General features: G+C 40.6%; 1 protein-coding gene across 1 annotated transcript in view; it reads right to left on the bottom strand.

Annotated features, from left to right (window-relative positions):
* The window catches only part of LOC139951513 (uncharacterized), a 357017-nt gene that overhangs the window by 277365 nt on the left and 55752 nt on the right, over nt 1–23900 (bottom strand). Inside the window, exons 9-20 of the mRNA XM_071950443.1 lie at nt 16342–16467; nt 15706–15822; nt 14060–14182; nt 13320–13445; nt 11584–11706; nt 10588–10710; nt 7820–7936; nt 6636–6836; nt 4359–4520; nt 3186–3323; nt 2354–2455; nt 893–1009 (exon numbers count right to left, since the gene is read on the bottom strand). Coding sequence (XP_071806544.1) covers nt 893–1009; nt 2354–2455; nt 3186–3323; nt 4359–4520; nt 6636–6836; nt 7820–7936; nt 10588–10710; nt 11584–11706; nt 13320–13445; nt 14060–14182; nt 15706–15822; nt 16342–16467 — 1575 coding nt within the window. The remainder of the gene's footprint in view (nt 1–892; nt 1010–2353; nt 2456–3185; nt 3324–4358; nt 4521–6635; nt 6837–7819; nt 7937–10587; nt 10711–11583; nt 11707–13319; nt 13446–14059; nt 14183–15705; nt 15823–16341; nt 16468–23900) is intronic.

Raw genomic sequence — 23900 nt, 5'->3', positions numbered from 1 at the left:
AATCTCAGTTCGGCTTGACTCCGTCTTATATTTCAAATCTCCTTGTACCTTATGCCCCCTCTCGCACTCTTCGTTCTTCTGCTAAGTCCCTTTTAACTATTCCTAGGACTTCCTCATCATATGGCGATCGTGCCTTTTCCACTTGTGCTCCCAAACTTTGGAACGCTCTACCTAACAACATCAGGCGCTGTAGTTCACTTCCATTGTTTAAAAACATGCTTAAGACTCATTTATTTAAATCCTCTTACACTTAGCTCATTACATGTCTTGACAGTAGATTATTCATTGTATAATTTTGTATTATGTTCTATGTTTCTTTTTTGTTGTATGTTTTGTTTTTTTGTTCTGCGCCTCGGAATAGGGTCTTGTACACTAGATAGATGGCGCATTATAAATGCATTATTATTATTATTATTATTATTATTATTATTATTATTATTATTATTATTATTATTATTATTATTATTATTATTATTATTATTATTATTATTATTATTATTATTATTATTATTATTATTATTATTATTATTATTAAATCAGTGGCTAGCTGGGGGATTCAAACCCACAACCTTGTACTAACTTACCATTACATGATTCCCCATCAGCATTGACTGTGTATCCACCTCGGCACAGACATTGGAAACTTCCGTAGGTATTCTGACAATGGTGTTCAAGTCAATGTGAAACCAGTGGCTAGCTTGGGGGGGATTCGAAACCCACAACCTTGTACTAACTTACCATTACATGATTCCCCATCAACATTGACTGTGTATCCACCTCGACACAGACATTGGAAACTTCCGTAGGTGTTCTGACAATGATGTTCAAGTCAATGTGAAATCAGTGGCTAGCTTGGGGGGGATTCGAAACCCACAACCTCGTACTAACTTACCATTACATGATTCCCCATCAGCATTGACTGTGTATCCACCTCGACACAGACATTGGAAACTACCGTAGGTGTTCTGACAATGATGCTCACACTGATGAGTTAAACACTCGTTCTTATCTGGAAATAAAATCAAATCAAACATCTTAAATTCTGACGTCATTTTCTCAGCCGAAACTATTGCTCTGAATAAAAACCTGTCAAAGTGGAAGGTACATGTTTTGTGATCACTCTTAAAACTAATGGCAATAGACACTTTGTTAAAAGCCTACAGCAGCTTTCGATAGTAGTAATGATGCTATGTCAGATTTTTGGCCGATCTGACCTAAAAATTTTAATTTAAAGGTATTTTGATGGGAGTCATGAAAGTTACAAGCTTTCATTTGAGCCATTGCTCGAAAAAGTCACCTAATTATTACTAGCAGTGAAATAAAGTGCTCAAAATTAGTTTTTGTCAGGATCCCGACAATATATCACGTGACCAATTCTTATGTGTTTTATGAGAAACGTTTTAGGTTTTTGTCATGGTTCCCGACCGTTAAAAGTAAAAGTTAAACTTTTTTTCGTTAGAGCGGGTAATACTCTTTGAAATACCATTCACTCAAAAAAATCAATTTTTTAATGTTTGGGGCCAAAAATCTGACATCTGGCATCTTTAAGCATTTTGAGAAACATTTCACTTTGAAGTTATGAGCAATAAGCACGTTGTGATTTGGACTGAGAAGAACTGGTGGTTGACAACTCAGCGTTTATCCTCCTAAAGACGATCAGAGCATACTGATAGAAATGTTGAGTTGTCAACCAACGGCTCTTCTCAGAACCGACACTACTCAGAAGAGATTTATACACATGATGCTACCGCAAACATCACCAGACAGAATTGAGGATCATGTTTAGCTTGAAGATATATAATTGTTCCTGATGGTGTCATAGACCATTCTGTACATAGTGGTAATCCACCGGTACAAGTGGGGTGAAACTTCCTGCCGTACAGCATGGAGTAAGTTCGAGTGGGCACATTTAGTCGACCCGTGGTTGACTACAGACCAGCAATGTACATGCGCAGTGACACACTCACTCAAACGACTCGTTAGGAAGTCTAGTCAACCATCAGTCCCATATCACGGTCGGTATTCAACACTCCATTGCCTTCCACCTTTTCGCTATAGCGTCGCTGGTTCCCCTTCTGCACTTTACACATGTTATAATGGAACAGGCTAATGGGACCAGTGAACATGGTGAAGAAACCATGGGCTCGAGGCTGGTTCCAAATGGTCGACCACAGTCAATCCATGGTCGACCAGCCTGGGCTCGAGTGAAAATAGTAAACCTTTAGTTAACCATGGTGCACACTCGAACTTGCTCACGGTCGGCCTTAGCCAACCGGCCACAGACATGCTTGAGTGGTTTATTATATATACAGTGTACATGAACTACTAAAACACAATCACTACACATTCTCACCAGCAGAGCAACTTGGTCCAGTGAAGCCGGCCGTACACTGGCATTTGCCATTAACACAGTTACCACCATTGATGCATGGAGGGTTACATGTACTGGGAAGACCTATAGAAGAAACAAGAACCAATTTTTTAATAGTTGTTCATTTTCACATCGAGGATAAAGAATATAATTGTTTGTTTTTTTCTGTGTCTGGTTTTTTTTCCCCCACAGATTGTTGCAGGAAAGTACTGAGTATTCAGCACTTTATACACATCAGTGAAAGGTTTAACAGCCTAACTACTGAAAACCAATGATATCATAAAGTCTTACGGGATCAAGTCATTTGATATTTAGTTAAAAAAATTACAATGGTTGAATCCCAAAAGTTAAGTTTGCTGAGTTCCCTTAAAAAGGAACACGTCTCCTTGGGTCAGTCGAGTTGGTCTTTGAAAAGTGTTTGTAACCTTTGTTATAAAATGCATATGACTAGATAGATATTTTAATAATAGAATATAATGATTCACACAAGTATCAGTGGTTTTCCTTTTACCTCGTATAACTAACACGGTCGGCCATTTATGTGAGTCAAATTTTTGACTCCCATAAATGGCCGACCGTGTTAGTTCGCAAAGTAATGGGAAAACCACCCAATTTCTGGGCAAATTTGTGTGGATCATTATATTCTACTTTTAAAACATCTTTCTAACCATTTGCATTTTTATAACAAACGGTTACAAACACTTTTCACCCTATCGGTCCAAGTCAACGTGTTCCTTTAATGGAAAAATCATTTTAAAACAGACATACAACAAACTATACACTATAAAGCGTGACTATTTCGTTAACATATTACTATTTTCACAGCGTGGTCCAGATAATCCAGCAGGGCATGTACATTCAGTGAAGCGACAGTTATAGGTGTTTCCTCCACATTGTCTGGAGTATCGACAGGTTCCTCCATTCCTACATGGAGGGGTGCAGGAAGGCCCATCTGAAACCAATAGCAACATACTGTTGTATAAACCAGTTTAAAGGTACTGGACCCATTTGATAACTACTCAAAACATACTTTAGCATACAAAGCTTACTTGATAATAAGCATGGGAGAGCTGTTGATAGTGAAAAAAACATTGTGAGAAACGGCTCCCTCTGAAGTTACGTAGTTTTGGGAAAAGAAGTAATTTTCACTAAAATATTTGAATCAGAGACAGACTTTAGGCCTGAAGTCTTTTTCAGGCATCAGAAAGCTCACACATTTGTGCAACAAGGATGTTTTTTCATTTATTTTCTTGCAACTTCGATGACCAGTTGAGCCTAACTTTTCACAAATTTAATATCTTATGCATATGTTGGGATACACCAAGTGAGAATATTGGTCTCTGGCAGTCCCAAAGTGTCCATGTGTGGATTTCACAAAGGTAGTCCTAACTTAGGACTAGTCCTAGGCAATGCTAAGAGATAGGACCAGTCCTAAGTTAGGATGAGTTACTGATCCTACATGTAACTTAGGACCAGTCCTATCTCTTAGCATTGCCTAGGACTAGTCCTAAGTTAGTACTACCTTTGTGAAATTGACCCCAGTGCCTTTAAGATGACTGATGTGCAGTCTCCCCGAAGACCAGATGGTTCACATGTTGACTATAATAGCCTTCCCTGGAGGTCCTCCTTTCAGCTATCAAGGCTTCCTCTGGTAGTAGAACCATCTCCTTGTCTGTCAGGCTGCTTACCTTGTTTCTATTGATTGCAAGGTTTTTTAAGACCTTGCTTGAGTCAAGCTCTGCTAGCTTGCCAACAACATTCCTACTTGTTTTTCAACCTCAACCTCCTTGTAGTCAGGTATAAGCAGTGCTAAGGTCAAGTTCGCGCAAGAACTATTGTTTACCATAGTTTGACCATAGTGTATGTACATCACTGAACACCTACTCGTTAACCATTGATCGTTGCAGGAACTTGACCTAGGTTCATGTTTGTCTCAGCAGAGTTATAATTAAACTTCAATCCAATTTATTACATTTATTAATCTTACCTTGAGAGCAAGTAAATCCATCTGGTTGTATGAGGAATCCAGTTCTGCATGTACATGAATAGCTACCGATGGTGTTGTGACAGTTATGCTCACATACTGGTCTAGTGCGGGAACAGCGGGTAGCTCCACAGTTATTGGGTGAGACGACACATTCATCCACATCTATATTGAACAATGAAGAAGGATTAAGCCCGGTTCATACTTCCTACGAATATGAATGCGAAGCGAATTTAACTATAATTTAACGTCACAACCCTCCTTTCGCAGCAATATTCGCTAGTGAGTTGAGCGGCGTTCAACTGCTGCAAATTTTTTGTTGCGAATTTGTGACGTCAACATTCGTATCGCATTCGCATTCGCAGGAAGTATGAACCAAGCTTTAGGGCAATGAGAAGTTACTAGACTGTGAAAACTTTATAGGTGCATAAGATCTGGGAGTGGTGATAAAGAGTGGGTTGGTAGGGTTGGGTTTGATGGGGTTGGGGTTGTGTTGGGCTGAGTGGGTTGGAGGGTTGCGTTTGTGGGTTGCATTTTGGGGATGGGGTTGAGAATTGGGTGACGCGGCACATTCATCCACATCTATATTTAGGACAGTAATGAAGGAGTTAGGGTGATGAAAAGTTACTAGACTGGGAATGGTTTACAGATCCCATATATATCATTTGAGAAGTGGTCAAGTTGGGTTGCTGGGATTAGGGGTTGGATGTTGTTGGGTGAGGTGACACATTCATCCACATCTACATTGAATGAATAAAGAAGGAGTTTGGATGATGTAGAGTGACTAGACTGTGAATGGTTTTATAGATCATTTTAGTGTTAGTGGTGATCAAGGGTGGGTTGGTGGGGTTGGGATTGGTGCAGTTTGGGTTGTGTTGGGCTGGGTGTGGTTGCGTTTGTGGGTTGCGTTTTGGGGTCGAGGGTTGGGTGACGCGGCACATTCATCCACATCTACATTGCAAAATGAAGGGGTTAGGGCGATGTAAACTGACTAGACTGTGAATGGTTTATCGATGCTGGTGAGTGGTGATTGAGGGTAGGTTGGTGGGGTTGGGTTTGATGGGGTTTGGGGTTGGGTAGGGCTAGGTGGGGTTGGAGGGTTGCGTTTTGGGGTAGGGCTAGGTGGGGTTGGAGGGTTGCGTTTTGGGGTAGGGCTAGGTGGGGTTGGAGGGTTGCGTTTTGGGGTAGGGCTAGGTGGGGTTGGAGGGTTGCGTTTTGGGGTAGGGCTAGGTGGGGTTGGAGGGTTGCGTTTTGGGGTAGGGCTAGGTGGGGTTGGAGGGTTGCGTTTTGGGGTAGGGCTAGGTGGGGTTGGAGGGTTGCGTTTTGGGGTAGGGCTAGGTGGGGTTGGAGGGTTGCGTTTTGGGGTAGGGCTAGGTGGGGTTGGAGGGTTGCGTTTTGGGGTAGGGCTAGGTGGGGTTGGAGGGTTGCGTTTTGGGGTAGGGCTAGGTGGGGTTGGAGGGTTGCGTTTTGGGGTAGGGCTAGGTGGGGTTGGAGGGTTGCGTTTTGGGGTAGGGCTAGGTGGGGTTGGAGGGTTGCGTTTTGGGGTAGGGCTAGGTGGGGTTGGAGGGTTGCGTTTTGGGGTAGGGCTAGGTGGGGTTGGAGGGTTGCGTTTTGGGGTTGGGGTACAGGATTGGGTGATATTCATCCACATCTACATTGAAGAACAATGAAGGAGTTAGGGTGATGTGAACTGACTAGATTATGAATGGTTTATAGATGCTGGAGATCATGTGAGTGGTGATTTAGGGTACATGAACATGTAGGTTAGTGGGGTTGGGTTTTATTGGGTTGGGGGTTGGTGTTTGGACTGGTCGGATTAGGAGCGGTTTGTGTTGAGGATTGGGTTTAGGTGGATGGGGGTTGTGTTGGGCTGGATAGGGGTGGACTGGAGGGTTTGTTTTGGTATGGTATGTTGAGGATTGGGTTTATTGGGGTCGGTGTTGCATTTGGCTGGGTGGGGTTTGGGGGTTGTGTTTGTGGGTTGGGTTTAGTGTTAGGGTTGTGTTGGGCTTGGTGAGGTTTGGGGGCTGAGTTAAGGATTTAGCTGGGTGGGGTTCGGGGGCTGTGTTCATGAATTGTGTTTACAATTGGGTTTAATTGGGCTTGGGTTGGGCTTGGGTTGTGTTGGGCTAGGCTGGGTTGAAGGGTTGCGTTTGTGGGTTGTGTTTAGGATTGGGTTTAGTGGCGTTGGTGGTTGTGTTAATGGGGAGGGGGGGGGGTGGTAAGCTGGGTGTTGTTGGGGGTTGTATTGGTCTGGGTGTTGTTGTGTTGATCTCATACCTTCACATCTTCCCATCTGTGTATTCATTCTGAATCCAGGAGGGCAACTATTACACTGGTTACAACCTCTGCTCGGCATACACTGCTTCCTATCATAGTTCAACCGGTATCCTGCATAGCATGAGCAGTAATAACTACCCATTGTGTTGATGCAATTATGCTGGCAACCACCTTTGCCCACCTCCTGGCACTCGTTGATATCTGTGAGTAGTAAACAAACCTCACTGATTAGTGTAAACATAGAGGGCAGTCTCCATTCATCTCTGACCGTTTCGCAAATACCCATGGATTGAGCAATGCTGGTCTAGCTAGGGATCTATCTTGAGTGCTAGCTAGACCAGCATGCACCTCATTCAACGCCTAAAGCGCGCGTACCAAGTATTTGCGATCCGGTCTATGAATCATCCGGACTAAATGACCAGCAACGTACATGCGCAGTGACACTGTCACTCAAAGACTTGTTGGAAGCCTAGTCAACCAACACGGTAATCAACACTCCATTGCCTTCCACCTTTTTGCTACTTTTTGCTACTTTTTTTCACTGGTTCCCCTCTGTGCTTTACGCATGTTAGCATGAAACAGGCTATCGGCACCACAGAAGAAATCATGGTAATGAGGCTGGTTCCAAACGGTTGACCACAGTAGTCAACCAATGGTCGACCAGCCTGGGTTCCAGTCAAAAAAGTCAACCTCTAGTTCTGTGGAAGTGTACTGGCTGAGCGGTTAAGAGCACCGAATTCAAACTCTGGTGTTTCTAATCAGCAGAGTGTGGGTTCGAATCCCCAGCCGTGACACTGTGTCCTTGAGCAAGACACTTAACCATTGCTTCGTCCTTCGGATGGGACGTAAAGCCGTTTGTCCCATGTGTTGTGTAACGCATGTAAAAGAACCCAGTGCACTTATTGAAAAGAGAAGGGGTTCGCCCCGGTGTTCCTGGCTGTGGCTGCTGTATGCGCCTTAGCACCTTGTAAACCCTTATAAGGTGCTAAATAATTGGGTCTCAGAATTCATCACTGCAATTACCTATCTTTCTGAAAGTTTGTATATACTCAGCGCCTTGAGTACCTTGTTTAGTAGATACGTGCGCTACATGTATATAAGACTTCGATATTATTATTAACCACGGTTTGCACTCCAACTTGCTCTTAGTTGCACTGATATTGAGGACTAAAATAGAACCTTACCTTCGCAATGGCGGCCTCCGTTATGTAACCGGTACCCACGTGAACACATACACTGGTGTCCTGTACCTGTATCCACACACTTATGGGAGCAGGTTTCACTGGTGCATCCACTGGGCTCTTAAAAAAAAAAAATTCAATCAATCAATCAACATTTATTTCCATACAAACACAATATACAAATACAAACAATAGGATGTTACAAGACTCAAAACTGTATGGAGGCACGGCCCATTAAAGCAAAGCTTGTAAGCTGGGATGCCTTTACAAAACAAAGGAAGGTAATAAGATCATTTAAATTATAAAACAATGCGTATAGTAAAAACAATGACATCAAAACGAGATGGATAAACGAAACGCAAAAACAAAACACCCAACAAGACAAACAAACACCTCAAACTAACACCTCAAACAAAACCAAACAAACAAACAAACAATACAATTACCATAAGACGGCCACGACGATAGAACTAAACCAAAATAATGACAGAATCACAACTATGTTACATAATGGGAGACAATGTGTTTTTTGAAGGATTCTTTGAATCGACCAACAGAGGACTGCGAGCGAATTCGCCTATCAATTGAATTCCAGAGGCGGGGCCCATGATAGCGAAGAGTGTTCATTGTGTAAGAAGTACGTGCAAAAGGGATATAGAGATTGTTACAGGAGCGTGTGTTATAAAGGTGCGTGTTGCTGACAGAAGGAAAGTAATTGGAGAAAGTGTGGGGCAGAAGATTTTTTGTGTATTTGAACATGAAAATGGCTGTTTGAAGTTTGTTGATATCCGTGAGTGTGAGTGTGTTCAAGTTAGCAAACAAGGGCGCGGTATGGTCACGACGATGAGACATAGAAGCGATACGGATAGCCCTTTTTTGGATTAAGAACAGAGAATGAAGTTTGCTAGTGCTTGAATGAGCCCAAACAATATTGCAATAGTTAAGATAGGGAAGAATAAGAGTGTTGTAGAGAGAAAGTAATGTGTGTGTGGGAAGAAAGTAACGAAGCTTAGACAAAACGCCTGTGTTGCGAGAAACAATTTTCGAAACAGAGGATATGTGATCTTTCCAGGTCAGCTTATCATCAATTAAAACTCCTAAAAACTTTGTCGAGTGAACCTGTTCGATTGGAGTTTCATTAATACTGATGGTGAAGTTGTCGTTAGCGTTGCGAGTCCTGCTGAAAAACATGTATTTGGTCTTGCTCGAATTGAGTGACAGCTTATTAGATTTAAACCAAGACGAGGCCAGACTTAGTTCCCTGTTGATGATATTGCTTAAAGAAGATATATTAGAGTGAGAAAAAAGGATAGTGGTATCATCAGCAAATAGAATAAAAGACAAGACGGATGAGCAATGATAAAGATCATTTACATACAAAAGGAACAGTAACGGTCCAAGAATGGAGCCTTGTGGAACACCGCAGTCAAATGTCTTTAGAGGGGAATCACAGTTTTTGAAAACTGTATATTGTTTCCTGTCAGACAGATAATTAGCGAACCATTGGTTAGCCACACCACGCACTCCATAGTGATCTAATTTGGAGAGAAGAATGCTATGGTCAATGGTGTCAAAAGCTTTGGAAAGGTCTATAAAGACACCAATAGTAGACATTTTCTCAGTGAAAGAGTTGTTAAGATGATCAACAAGTTTAATTAGCGCCATATCTGTCGAGAATTTGCTACGAAAACCAAATTGAAGATCATAAAGAAGATGAAAGTCAGAAAGGAATTTAAAGAGTCGTTTGTAGACAAGTTTTTCAAGAATTTTAGAGAAACAAGGAAGAACTGAAATAGGGCGGTAGTTCCGCAAGTCATGGCGATCACCACTTTTAAAGATAGGAGTGACTCTAGCAATTTTGAGCTGAGAAGGCACCGAGCCACACAGAAAGGACAGATTGAAAATATGGGCAAGAGGCCAAGAGATAAAAGAAATTACAGATTTCACCACAGTTGAACTAATTCCATCAAAGCCACAGCTTACACCATTGTTGAGTTGTTTGCACACCTCATTGATTTCAAAGCGATTCGTTGGTACAAGAAAGAAAGAATGGTTGTTTGAGGTTGGCAGGTAATCAGAGAACAATGCCTGTGTAGGTGAAATTAATAAAAAGCATTTCGTGATTTTAGTTTTACATCAAAGCTCTTCAGATATCTGTTCAGGATTCAAGTTTCAGGTTTCATAAAATTCCTCCTCAGTGAGGAAAAAAAAGTCAGGTTTATTTATTCCACAAATTAAAATCCGTTAAGAAGCAAAACTTGTAGACAATGGTCCCTATAATGTCAGGCCTCGAAATAGCCCTGGGCACAAACAGTAATAGCCATGGTGCCCTGTGCTTTAGCTGTGGTAACCTGTGCCCATAGAAGTGCCCCCTTACCAGCGGGACATTGCTGCGTCAAGTAATGTTACTGTATGGTTATGTGATAACTTAAGAAGCAAAACTTGAAGACAATGGTCCCTTTAATGTAACTGTATGGTAAATCTGTATTGGAACTTTTGTTGATGACTAATACAAGTTATCTAGCGTGTTTTCACTTTATGAATATTTCTGTGAGCAATTCAAGCAAAATATTTGTTACGCCAAAAATGGTACAGGAATTTTAAATTTGAGAGGGTATAAGGCCATTTTTCATTTTGGAAAAGGGCACTTCCAATTGGAAAATCTTAAAGTCTATGGAAACTTCTGCCGGGGCACCAAGGCAAGTCCAGGGGCAATAGAGTTCGTGGCCTGCATGGCCTTCATGCAATTCTAGGTTTCAAGGTATACTTACGATTATCACAGTAGAGATCACCGGTACCCTGTTGCCCTTCGGCGCATGTACAATGGTAGCTTCCCATAGTGTTCTCACAACCACCCTGGCAACCATGGTTACTTGAGGAACATTCATTCACGTCTAAACCACATTACAAAGAGAATAAAATGCAGTCATTATACAATAAGATTGCAAAATGAAAGAATTCTTCTCCTTTTTTAAAAATCCTTGAGGTACCCTCTGCTAAAATATAGGACTCGAACTGCCTCTAGCTACCAGGCAATCTCGGTGGTCTAGTTGGTATGACACTGCTCTGGAATAGACCCTTCCCATGAAATATGTAAATTGCACATACATGTAGCGCGTGCGCACTAACGTTTTGGTTGGCAAAATGAGGGCACATCGCGCTGTTTTGTACACGGCTAAATGGTCTGCTTAGTGCACAACTCTATGGCGTTTGCCAACCAATAGGGTCTGTACGCATGCGTGAATGTGATTAGCATATTTCATGGGAAGGGTCCATTGCAAAGGTTGTGGGTTCAAATCCAACCCAAAAGCCTGTGTGTTTTTTTCCCACAGAACTTGAATTTCAGTCATGACACTTGTTGTGCCTTTGAGCAAGGCACTGAACCATAATTGCTTTGTAAAAAGTGTCGAAGAGAGTGCATTCTGCTCTATCAGCCAGGCCCCTAGTGGATGATACCCAGGCCTACATGTACATCCTTACAGACTGTGAAGAGGTAAGCCTGTTTCAGTTCCAGGAGTAGGTGGCAACGTGCCCCTGACGGCAGTTGATTTGGGTTTACAGCCCAAATCAGTGAAGGGTAGCCCTCACCTTGAAGTGGCCAGCCAGCCTTTTTTTATTTTTTTTTTTATTTTTATTTTTTATTTTAATGCAAGTTTGCCCCCAACAATGCTAAAAGCCTTTCAGGCTACAAGAAGAAAAATTGTAAGATGGGCGATATCTCACAAATCAATAAATAAAAATAGAATATTTGGTTCTTTATGTCTTACCATCACACATTCTACCATCAGCAGCCAGTTCAAACTGGGGTGGGCAGATACAATGGTACGATCCTCTTGTATTCATACATCTGTAATGACATACTCCTTGCTGCTCCATACACTCATTAATATCTGTATATCAATGAAACAATATCAATATAATATATCAATAAACCAGGTTGTGCAGATACAATGGTACGATCCTCTTGTACATGCATTCATACATCTGTAATGACATACTCCTTGCTGCTCCATACACTCATTAATATCTGTATATCAATTATACAACATCAATATAATATCAATAAACCAGGTTGTGCAGATACAATGGTACGATCCTCTTGTACATGTATTCATACATCTGTAATGACATACTCTTGCTGCTCCATACACTCATTAATATCTGTAAAAACAATATATTGCTCCAACTTCAATGTTTGGAAAGTCTAGCTTAACTTCTGCCAGTGATGCTGAGCGCCAATATTTTGATGTCATTTTTGGGAGGTTGCTTTGTTATACCTCCATGTTGCTAGGCATTCAGTACTTGCACAGTACGCTGAGAATGTTGATTGTAAGCGCAGAAATCAGTGGTAACACAACCATGATTACAGGCCTTGGTGGTATTAAAACATTTTTATTTATTAGCAAGGAGCCCAAACCCATTCCTAATAATCATATTTGGTGACTGTTTTTAAGATGAGTACTCTCGTTCTTACCAACACAGTTTTGTTTGTTTTGATGGAGTCTGAATCCAGCTGGACAGGCACATTGGTAGGTATCGTCGACATTCTCGCATCCATGCACACAAACCTAGTATACATTGAGCCCAAACCTATTCCTAATAAACCAATTTGGGAGTTTTTAAGATGAGTATTCTCGTTCTTACCAACACAGTTTTGTTTGTTTTGATGGAGTCTAAATCCAGCTGGACAGGCACATTGGTAGGTACAGTCGACATTCTCACATCCATGCTTACAAACCTAGTATACATTGAGCCCAAACCCATTCCTAATAAACCAATTTGGGAGTTTTTAAGATGAGTATTCTCGTTCTTACCAACACAGTTTTGTTTGTTTTGATGGAGTCTAAATCCAGCTGGACAGGCACATTGGTAGGTACAGTCGACATTCTCACATCCATGCTTACAAACCTAGTATACATTGAGCCCAAACCCATTCCTAATAAACCAATTAGGGAGTTTTTAAGATGAGTATTCTCGTTCTTACCAACAGTTTTGTTTGTTTTGATGGAGTCTAAATCCAGCTGGACAGGCACATCGGTAGGTACAGTCGACATTCTCACATCCATGCTTACAAACCTAGTATACATTGAGCCCAAACCCATTCCTAATAAACCAATTTGGGAGTTTTAAAGATGAGTATTCTCGTTCTTACCAACACAGTTTTGTTGTTTTGATGGAGTCTGAATCCAGCTGGACAGGCACATCGGTAGGTACAGTCGACATTCTCACATTCATGCTTACAAACCTAGTATACATTGAGCCCAAACCCATTCCTAATAAACCATATTGTGAGTTTCTGTTTTTAAGATGAGTATTCGCGTTCTTACCAACACAGTTTTGTTTGTTTTGATGGAGTCTGAATCCAGCTGGACAGGCACATCGGTAGGTACAGTCGACATTCTCACATTCATGCTTACAAACCTAGTATACATTGAGCCCAAACCCATTCCTAATAAACCATATTGTGAGTTTCTGTTTTTAAGATGAGTATTCTCGTTCTTACCAACACAGTTTTGTTTGTTTTGATGGAGTCTGAATCCAGCTGGACAGGCACATTGGTAGGTACCGTCAACATTCTCGCATCCATGCTCACAAACCTGTTGACCATACTGACTGCATTCATTCACATCTGAAATATAAAAAACCAAAAATTATTTTCAGTTCGAATTTCAACAAATTAGTATTAGTATTAGTAATATATATTTTTAGTAATGAAACCAATGATGCCTTGCTATGTGAACCAGAAACACCAGGGTTAACCCCTACTCTTAGAAGATAAGTGTTCTTGGTTCTTTTAAGTACACTACCTTACGAGCAATCCTGTTACATTTTTTCCCCCTTTTTGGAATGGTATAAGGGAGTCTGGGTGTTGTTCTATTGATCGAGAGGAAGAACGTCTAAACCTCCTTGCTTGTTTTTTATTTCAGAAAAATGAAAGGCATCGACACTACCGCTGATGAAAATCTAAAAAATCTTAAAACAATATTTTTGATGAAACTTGAAATTATAAAGTATCCATCAATTTCAAAAAGCTATTTAGCAAAAAAATACTGCTAAGCAAATTTCCTGGCTAAGCAAAAAAATAACCGCGGCACCAGCTGCAACAATGTAAACTTTATGGAATTTTGGCTGGTAACCAGTAACTGCTCAGCAATATTTTTCTGTGCTTAGCAAGAGTCTTTTCGCTTACAGGCTTTAAGAAATTGGGCCCTGGTTTTTACATGGATGGTAATATGTACTTACCTGTACATGTCACCGAGTCTCTATTGAGTGTATAACCTTGCCGACAGGAACATAAGAAGCTTCCCTCTGTGTTGAGACACACCTGTTCACATCCACCATTGTTCATGTGACATTCATTCACATCTACAAATACAAAAAATATCAAACCTTTATAACTAAGAGAGGTTTGTGGTAACACCATGTGAATATCTCTTTTTTAAGTAGTGGTGGTCCTGAAAAGAAATTGTGGTTAATGACTCAATGTTTTGATCAATATGCTCCGATCGTCTTCAGGAGGAAGAACTTACTGATCAAAATGTTGAGCTGTCAATCACATCTAGAAATTCAAAAATATCAAACCTTTATAGCCATTCTATGAACCTCTATGACAATATACCGAGCTCTAACTTGGGGGAAACCCACAAGACAACCTGAGCTCAATTTCATAGAGCTGCTAAGCACAAACATTTGCTTAGCATGAAATGTTTACTTTGATAAAAACAGGATTACCAACCAAATTTCCACGTGATTTTCAGGATAAGCAAACAACAGCTGAATACAAGTACCAAGCAATATGCAACAAATGGAAATTTGGTTGGTAATTCTGTTTTTATCAAGGAAGGAAATTTCATGCTGAGCAAATTTTTATGCTAAGCAGCTCTATGAAATTGGGCCCTGCTTGTAGCCTCATCCTTTTAACTGGACTAGCATGTATCTTATAAGACCAGATTCAAAATAAGTTGAACAAGCACTCTGAAGGTCTATCTCATTTGCTTCTCAACAAAACTAACAGATATTTCAGTTTTATTGTTAACGGTTTTCACAAAAATACTACACAATGGGGTACTGCTGTTTTTAGTCAATGGAAAAAAACACAAGACGACCAGGCTTGTCCAGTCATGATTTTACTGGCCCAACACTAAAAGTACTGGCCTACAGTCCAGTAGAATGAAAAGAAAAGAAAACTTGAAATAGAACCCAATCAGTTTTGCATCTGTGTATCTGAAATGAGCATACAAACATTACGTGTACAAGGATGATAAATAGTCTGTGGGGTGTTATATAACAAATATTGACTGCTTTGACTCGTGCTATGGTTAAACTTTGACTTCCTCTGTGATCCCAGGACCATTCTATTTTCCCTCGGCTGCGCCTTGGGAAAATAGAACGCTCCGGGGATCCACCTCGGGAGTCGTAGTTTTACCCATAGCACTCGAAGCAGTCAATGTTTGTGTACTATCTTACCAGCACATCTGCCTCCTCTACTGGTGAAACCTTGTGTACAACTACACTGATAAGATCCAATTGTATTCACATTAGTACTTTTTGCTTTAAAGTACTAGAGTTTTGAGACCTAAACGTTAGTACTAGTTGAGACTATCTTACCAGCACATCTGCCTCCTCTACTGGTGAAACCTTGTGTACAACTACACTGATAAGATCCAATTGTATTCACATTAGTACTTTTTGCTTTAAAGTACTAGAGTTTTGAGACCTAAACGTTAGTACTAGTTGAGACTATCTTACCAGCACATCTGCCTCCTCAAGAATGAAGCCTTGTGTACAACTACACTGATAAGATCCTATTGTATTCACACTGGTACTATTTGCTTCAAAGTGCTAGAGTTTTGAGACCTAAACGTTAGTACTAGTTGAGACTATCTTACCAGCACATCTGCCTCCTCTACTGGTGAAACCTTGTGTACAACTACACTGATAAGATCCAATTGTATTCACACAGGTCCCTGTGCAACCATTGGAGCTCTGACTACACTCATCAATATCTGTGAAAATAACAATAACCGGGTATTACCAATAATGCTCATTGGTTTATTGAGGGAAGCTACTAACAAGTTTAAGTTTTAGATGTAGGAAGAAAACCCCAGAGAATTTTTCCAGGAAAAAACCGAAGCAATCACGTAGGGACTGAATACCCTGTAGTGCCCCCCCCCCCCCGACGTGGTTCAAACCAGGGTCCTAGAGCAGGCCTTGAATTTTGCTCTTGAAGGGGCACAGCAATTTGTATTGGACCTTTGTAAAGGGCACCACAGCAGAAGCACAGGGCACCACAGCAGAAGCACAGGGCACCACGGCAATTGCTTTGGGTGCCAGGGGTTATTTCAAGGCCAGCTTTAGGTTTAGGTTCAAGGCAAGAAAAGATACGACTACGCCAACTGGACTACCCAAATCTCAAAATCTGTAATTGGCAAGCTCTAGTCTGTGTCTGTGTTTAGAGCAGTCCAAGTAAAATAAAACTGCCTTGGGTTAGGGATGTTCCGTCTGATGAACGCTGAGTGTCATACCTCTACATGTTGTTCCGTCTGACTGAAGCTCAAATCCTGGTCGGCATGTACATTTGTAGCTACCGTGAGTGTTTTGACATGTATGGTGACACACTTGGCCCCCTCCCTGGTTGCACTCGTTCACATCTGTTAAAACAACAATCAACATATCGATTAAATATTGCTAAACCTCACATGTGTTGCATCTAATAGAAACATTGTGCCATAAGTAATTAATTGTGGGATGAATGACGTGTCGTGGCCAGGATCAGAGCACCAGACTAAATTTCTGGTGTTTCTGATCATTAGAGTGTGGGTTCAGACACTTGTGCCCTTAGGCAAGACACTAAACCATTATTGCTGCCACCTTCAGATCCTGTGTGTTGTGGTATGCTTGTTAAAGAACCCAGGGCACTTGCTAACCTGTGAAATATGCTTGGGGAAAGCACAGAATTCACTGCTTCCGTAAGCGATGATTCTTTGCTTGCGGTGAGCAGATCCATGAAATTGGGCCAAGATGGACAAATAATAACCCAACACTATGAACCTCATTAAGATGACAACTAAACACATTTCTAGATTTTTCCCAAAAGCACTTTAAGACAAAGGGCATAATTTTAATATTTGAGACTATTTGTTAACAATAATAAAATTGTGATATTTAGGACTATTTAGGCCAAGATGCATGTCGCCTTTAACTCTGCCATTTCCTGTTATGAAGGTTAGTCAAGAAGTAGCTAATTTAGTTTCTATGGACTCCATCTAAAAACACAGAATGTCGGAGTCTTCCGGGACCATCTCAATTACGGATGAGAGTAAGAGAGAGGATGAAGAACATGTTCCCACGACGCCTTCCTATCAATGATACGTAGATCCAGAGGGTAAAACTCTGCCCTGTGGTAACCCCATCCCTTACTATGAGGGTTTGCATGCACCCTGTTTGTTACTGAAATAGGCATTAGCGCCTTCCTTTCAATGATAGATCTATAGAGTAAAGCTCAAGCCCCGTAGAACCCCTTCCCCTACTTTGAGGGTTTGCATGCACCCTGTTTGTTACTGAAATAGGCATTAGCGCCTTCCTTTCAATGATAGATCTATAGAGTAAAGCTCACCCCTGTAGAACCCCTTCCCCTACTTTGAGAGTTTGCATGCACCCTGTTTGTTACTGAACTAGGCATTGGTGCCTTCCTATCAATAATAGTGCCCTGTGGTACCCCCCTCCCTTACTATGAGAGTACACAGAACTAGGCATCAAGAGTGGTAAAGGCACTGGACACCTTCGGTAAATGTCAAAGACTAGTCTTCTCACTCATTGTCACTTGGTGTATCCCAACAATAAGCATAAAACAACAAACCTGTGAAAATTTGAACTCAATTGGTCCTTGAAGTTGCAAGAAAATAATGCAAGGGATATCATCCTTGATGTTTTACAAATGTTTGTGCTTTCAGATGACTGAGCGTTTTTCTGAGATTCAACTGTGGACTTGAAATTGAGAAAAGCATTTATTTATTTTTTTCGGGAACACCGCGAACTCATGTTTTCTCAATATTTATGACTTTCAAGAGCAAGAGTTGAACATTCCAACAGACATTTGTAAGGCAAGGAGACATACATTCAGACAAACTTTGACTTCTTTTTGGTCATAAGCAACGTTACGTACATTGGGAAGTTGATGGCATTTTGGAAAAGGTCCATGCTCTGACATTTCCTAGTTTGTTTTGAAGAGGATTCGAGTATAATATGATTTAGGTGTTAGACTTCAACTTTCAGACATGATTGACAGTAACAGGATAAGGAAATAAGCTAGAATGAAGACGGTTTCCATCCCTAGGTCTTGTCTTAAACTTCCTTCATTTGATTCTAAAAACACAAACCTAGAATGAAGACAGTCTATCCCTAGGTATCGTGTTAAACTTTCTTCATTTCATTCTAAAAACACAAGCCTAGAATGTCGACAGTCTATCCCTAGGTATTGTGTTAAACTTCCTTTATTTGATTCTAAAAACACAAACCTAGAATGAAAACAGTCTATCCCTAGGTATTGTCTTTAACTTCCTTCATTTGATTCTAAAAGCACAAACCTAGAATGAAGACAGTCTATCCCTAGGTATTGTCTTAAACTTCCTTCATTTGATTCTAAAAACACAAACCTAGAATGAAGACAGTCTATCCCTAGGTATCGTGTTAAACTTTCTTCATTTGATTCTAAAAACTCAAACCTAGAATGAAGACAGTCTATCCCTAGGTATCGTGTTAAACTTTCTTCATTTGAATCTAAAAACACAAACCTAGAAGGGCGACAGTCTATCCCTAGGTATCGTGTTAAACTTTCTTCATTTGAATCTAAAAACACAAGCAGATGACACATACCAGTCTTGGGACATCTCTAATCAACAAACCTATAAACTAAACTCCCATCTTCATAATCGGAGGGAACAAATCTTGACTGAACTTCAAAGTGTCAGGCGTATAACTAACAACAGGAAACCAATCTTTAAAGGGCAAGTTCTGTAGTACTGGGATCTTTAAAGGGCAAGTCTTGGGACATTTCTAATCAACAGACCTATAAACTAAACTCCGACTTCATAAACAGAGGGAACAAATCTTGAACGAACTTCAAAGTGTCAGGCGTTTAACTAACAACAGGAAACCATTTTTTAGGCCTAACTCTTTCATGCATGGACTAGTCGTGGTCTCTTGCAAACGGTTGAAATCTCTTCAGTTTTCAAGTGAAAAACAAAGATCGCACGACCACACAGTTTTCAGAATGGGAAAGAGGACTCTTGAGGGTGTTGTTTTGAACTGTTTTTTAGGAGAGGTTGCCATTTGCCCCAAAATATGTCCATATAATTATTCTATCACTAAAATATATGGTGCATGAAAGGGTTTCAAGAAGAAACTGAAAACTCATTTGCTCTGCCAGCTTCTACTGTTTTCCTTTTGTGTGTAGGCGCCTTGATCGAGTTTCCTGGATAAGTGCGCCATATAAATCAATATTATTATAAATATTAATATTATTATTAAAGGGGCAGTCCAGTCCTGGGTTATGAAACAAGCACTTATTATTAAATTCCCTAGAGTTTTGTGCTTGGCCGGCAGGAAAGGATAGTGACTAGTCCATGCCTTTAATATCTAGACTATGAAAGACACCAGACCAATGACCCAGGCCTCGAAATAATCAACGACACCCACAAAAATTGCCGTCGTGCCCTGTGCTTTGGCTAGTACCCATTGCAAAGTTCCAATACAAATTGACATTTTCTTCATAGAAGTTGCCCTTACAAGACGAAAGATGAGTCTAAAACTAACACCAGAGGTCACGGCTCTGTAGCTCCCAAGTGTATGCTTCATCCTTCTGCGCCAGCAAAGAGTGGAACTCCTTACAGAAGGATCCTGGAGAGTTCTCAACACTCAATGCATTCAAGGCGGCATTGAGGAGGGAACGAACCATCTGGCTCGCAGGCTCTCTACTTTTTTTAAACTGCACACCACTGTACATCATATTGCGCTCAAACTTGGACAGCGCGTGCACCAACCTCACAGTGCGTTATATTCATACCATGAAGTCTGCACTTTACTTGGAAGAAGAAGACGAAGATGCGAGTCCCTTCAAGAGCGAAGTTCAAGGCCTGATGACCCATCCTACTTGTGACAATACCTCCCCAGTGTTCTGTTTAGTAACACAGCATGACCCCAGCCTGCCCTCCACTGTCTACTATCACAACTTCACCTAAAAGAGCTATAACTCATTTTGAACACTGTGTCAATTGTTATCCAGTTTTCATATAGGTGACAAGGACTGACACTAGAACAGTGCAAATCGGTCGATGTAAGTTATCACATTCAACTTTACAGGTATGTTCTAACAAATTGCATTAAAAAAAAAAAGATTACACTACAAATGTTCTCATATTCTACAGAGTACCGTAGACGTTAAAGGCAGTGGACACTATTGGTAATTACTCAAAATAATTGTTAGCATAAAACCTTACTTGGTAACGAGTAACGGGGAGAGGTGGATAGTATAAAACATTGTGAGAATCGGCTCCCTCTGAAGAAACGTAGTTTTCGAGAAAGAAGCAATTTTCCACGAATTTGATTTCCAGACCTCAGAATTAGATTTTGAGGTCCCGAAATCAAGCATCTGAAAGCACACAACTTCGTGTGACAAGAGTGTTTTACTTTCATTAATATGTCGCAACTTCGACTATCAATTTAGTTCAAATTAGTCAAAGCTGTGTCATTTTGTGCATATGTTGGGATACACCAATTACCACTAGCGTCCAGTGCCTTTAAATTGTTATATAAATTAACACTTTTTTGTAAGTTTTTTCTTTTCCCCTTTTTTTTTAAACTTTTTTTTTGGGGGGGGGGGTGGTGTTCACTGTTCAATGTCTCTTGCAAAGAGGATCATAATGATCTGCTGGTGTTACAACTAATGGCAAGAGTTTATCATTGGATGTTTGAGGCAGCTACTTTTGTAAAACTGCCTAGGAATGTCACCTTGTAAACACACTTACTATAAGGTAGTTCAAAAAATTATTTACCTGTGAAGTATCTTATGTAGCTGTACACTTAAGGGTTGGCGTAATGGCGCACAGGCCTGACACTTCACAGAGGCAGCGGAGGCGATTGCCTCCTTTGCCCCTTGCCATTAAAATGCTCCAGTATAAATTTACAATTTCCTCATAGGGTGACCTTTCCCAAAGAGAAAATGCCAAAAACGAAGCATACAGGCCTGGGCGCATTAACCATAAACAAACACAACTCATAAATGCACGACCCAAGTACACTCATGTTCTGGAAATCTGCTAGCTTGATTCGTGTAGGATCATTTTAGGAAACTTGTTTGATATATTGAAGCATTGCATGGTGAGGTGGTATCAATATATATTTGGTTTGCAGTAACACTATGTGTGTATCGTTTCTACTTGCCGGCTAGAGTTTGTCTATTTGAGGCCTAATATTCTACTACCGGGAGATTTTTGGGGAGAACTCTCTGAAAACTGTTTGTTAACTTAAAGTTTGGATGCTCAAGGCTATCAGCTTAACTAAAATGTTCAAGAAATTATTTGCTAACAAGCTTCATGAAGTGGAACCACCATACTTCCAGATCAGTTCAAGCTTAAACAAACAGGATCTTGGGGAGGGGGTTAAGGAGGAATGGGGGTAGCCCAGGAGGGGGGTAATACAGGGTGTAATCCTTAGGGAGGGTCTGTAACTGGGCTATTTTTCAAGTCGGTATTTTCAAGGGAATGGTCTAGACAATCCAATAGGGACCCTGTACGTGCATGATGAGGGGGGTGTTAGTCATGGGTTTCATATACCCCCCCCCCCCTCTTGTTTTGTAGTCTACCCTCTTATGAGGAACACACTTTTTTTAACGGTACCTCAAAGCTTTACCAAGGATCGACCTATCAGAAGGAAGCTAGATAATGGTCTTGTTCCTCATATCAACGTGGACCAGTGGCATAGAGTTAGGGCGCACTGGCATATATACGCGACCCGGTATGCGCGCAGACGGCCACTTTCTAATTTGACAAAACAGGCATTGCATAGCGTGTGTTTGTGCGGCTATTGTGTAAGTTGAAAAAACAGCATCGCGTAGCGTTCAATAAACACAAACTCAAATGTGTGTTTCATATTCAACGTGCGTACAGAATGGCGCGTGCGTGTCTTCTTGCGGTCCTGTCGCGTTTTTGCAAGAAGCATCACCAGTGCGCCCTCTAGTTCTTATATATAACTCTATGACCAGTGGTTAGACTGCAGGCAATCACAAGTTGTAGGTTTAAATCCCACCAAGCCAACCGCTGATTTCACAATGACTAGAATTGAGTGGTCAGACTGTGGGTCTGAATCCTATCACGCTAACTGCTGATTTCAGAATAGAATAACTCGTCCTCTAGTTATGACTGAATCACAATTATTATTTTTTTTTATGTTTTGTGTAATCACCAAAAGTGTCCAGTGCCTTTAAGCACTGTTAAAGTTGAGGGTATTGTGGGAAGCTAAGATTTAAAATTATTAAGTTAGTTAATAAGCACAGAGCTGAAATTCCTTCTTTTTTTTAAGCAAGCAATTAAGCAACTTTTATTCAAAGACAGCGGGATTTCCTGATGCTGAAGGAAACGACCCATCACAACAAGAGTACAGTCTCAAGGTTGATTAAACTCTCTCTCTCTCTGGTCTAACCATGGGTTGAACATAACCCAATTAGTTGACCTTCAATAACAAACTTGTTGGTCTATATATGATTCACCTACTGTAGATTCTAAATCCAGCGCTTAAAGGGGGTTCTACAACATTGACTTATTCATACTTCAGGCCCTGAATAAGGGTCATTTCTATGAGCAAAATGTAAATTTGTATTTGAACTTTGTGAAAGGCACCATCAGCCAAAGCACAGGGCACCATGGCAATAAGCCATTTGCGAGTTAGATTTGAACAATGTCTGGTACAATGACTCACTTGTTACTTGTTCATCAAAAAACAAAAAGGAAAAGGAAACCATGTATTTCTGCTTTTCGAAAGTTTGCAAAGAATAACTTTCTAAGAACCTTTCACGGCCCAACCGCCATCCTTAAACTGTACAAAAGTAGTACATGGATTATTGGTAATATCGATATATGTATTGCAGTTGAGATGTCACAACGATCAGCAAACCGCACAATAAGCTTACCGCACAATATGGAACAGGATAATCAAAACAACGTCCAAAGAAAAAATCCAAAACTTAAGTCCCTGGCCGGAAGCTTTCCTACAGAATGTTATAGAAATATACATGTCGGCAGATCAAACACAGCTGGACTCTGATTTAGGGCATTAGGGTAATCACTAGAAATATTGGTTAATCAGGCGAGAGGCTGAGTCCATTGTGTCCATTAAATCTCTGGAAAGCTCAACCTACTTCCATCAAAATACCGACAAAAAATATCAAAAACTTGCAAAGGACAAAAATCCACAAGACCCAATTTCATAAAGCCTGTGAGCATAACAACTTGCTAAGCACAGGAAAATCTTGCTGAACAGAAACTGGTTACTAACCCAAATCCCATAAAGTTTACATTGTTGCAACTGGTGCCTAACTCATTTGTTAGCTTAGCAAATAAATTTGCTTAGCAGTATTTTCTGCTTATTACATTTTGTAGCTTTAAGAAATAGCTAATGTTTATGAAAAAAGTACCAACCACAAACATGTTAGGAGAATTGGTAGAGAACTATTTTCTTTCTAGAATGATACAGTGTACAGCCGAGAGCGCTTTAAAGGTTCAAAGCTTTAAGGTATTCTATTGAGGTAACACGGACTTCATTATCAGACAGACTACATGCTGTGTTCAATTCAAGTCACAATACAAAACATCCTTTGCCTTATAATCATATAGATTATTGCTGCTCTATTAAAAGTCTAGACTAAGAACCAAGAGTTCCTCATATACGCTGGCCTGGAATTTCATCTGTGAGAAGTAAAGGCCATTTTCTCTCTGCAAAAGGCACTCCCATCTGAGATGTTAAAAGGGAAACCTTTGAAGGGGCACCGAGGCCAAGACCAGGGCAACATATGCCATGATCTCTGTGGTGT

This window comes from Asterias amurensis, chromosome 19 (assembly GCF_032118995.1).
Source record: "Asterias amurensis chromosome 19, ASM3211899v1".
In the NCBI taxonomy this organism is placed as follows: domain Eukaryota; kingdom Metazoa; phylum Echinodermata; class Asteroidea; order Forcipulatida; family Asteriidae; genus Asterias; species Asterias amurensis.
The sequence above is the reverse complement of the archived record's forward strand: the minus strand, read 5'-3'. Positions and strand labels throughout refer to the sequence as shown.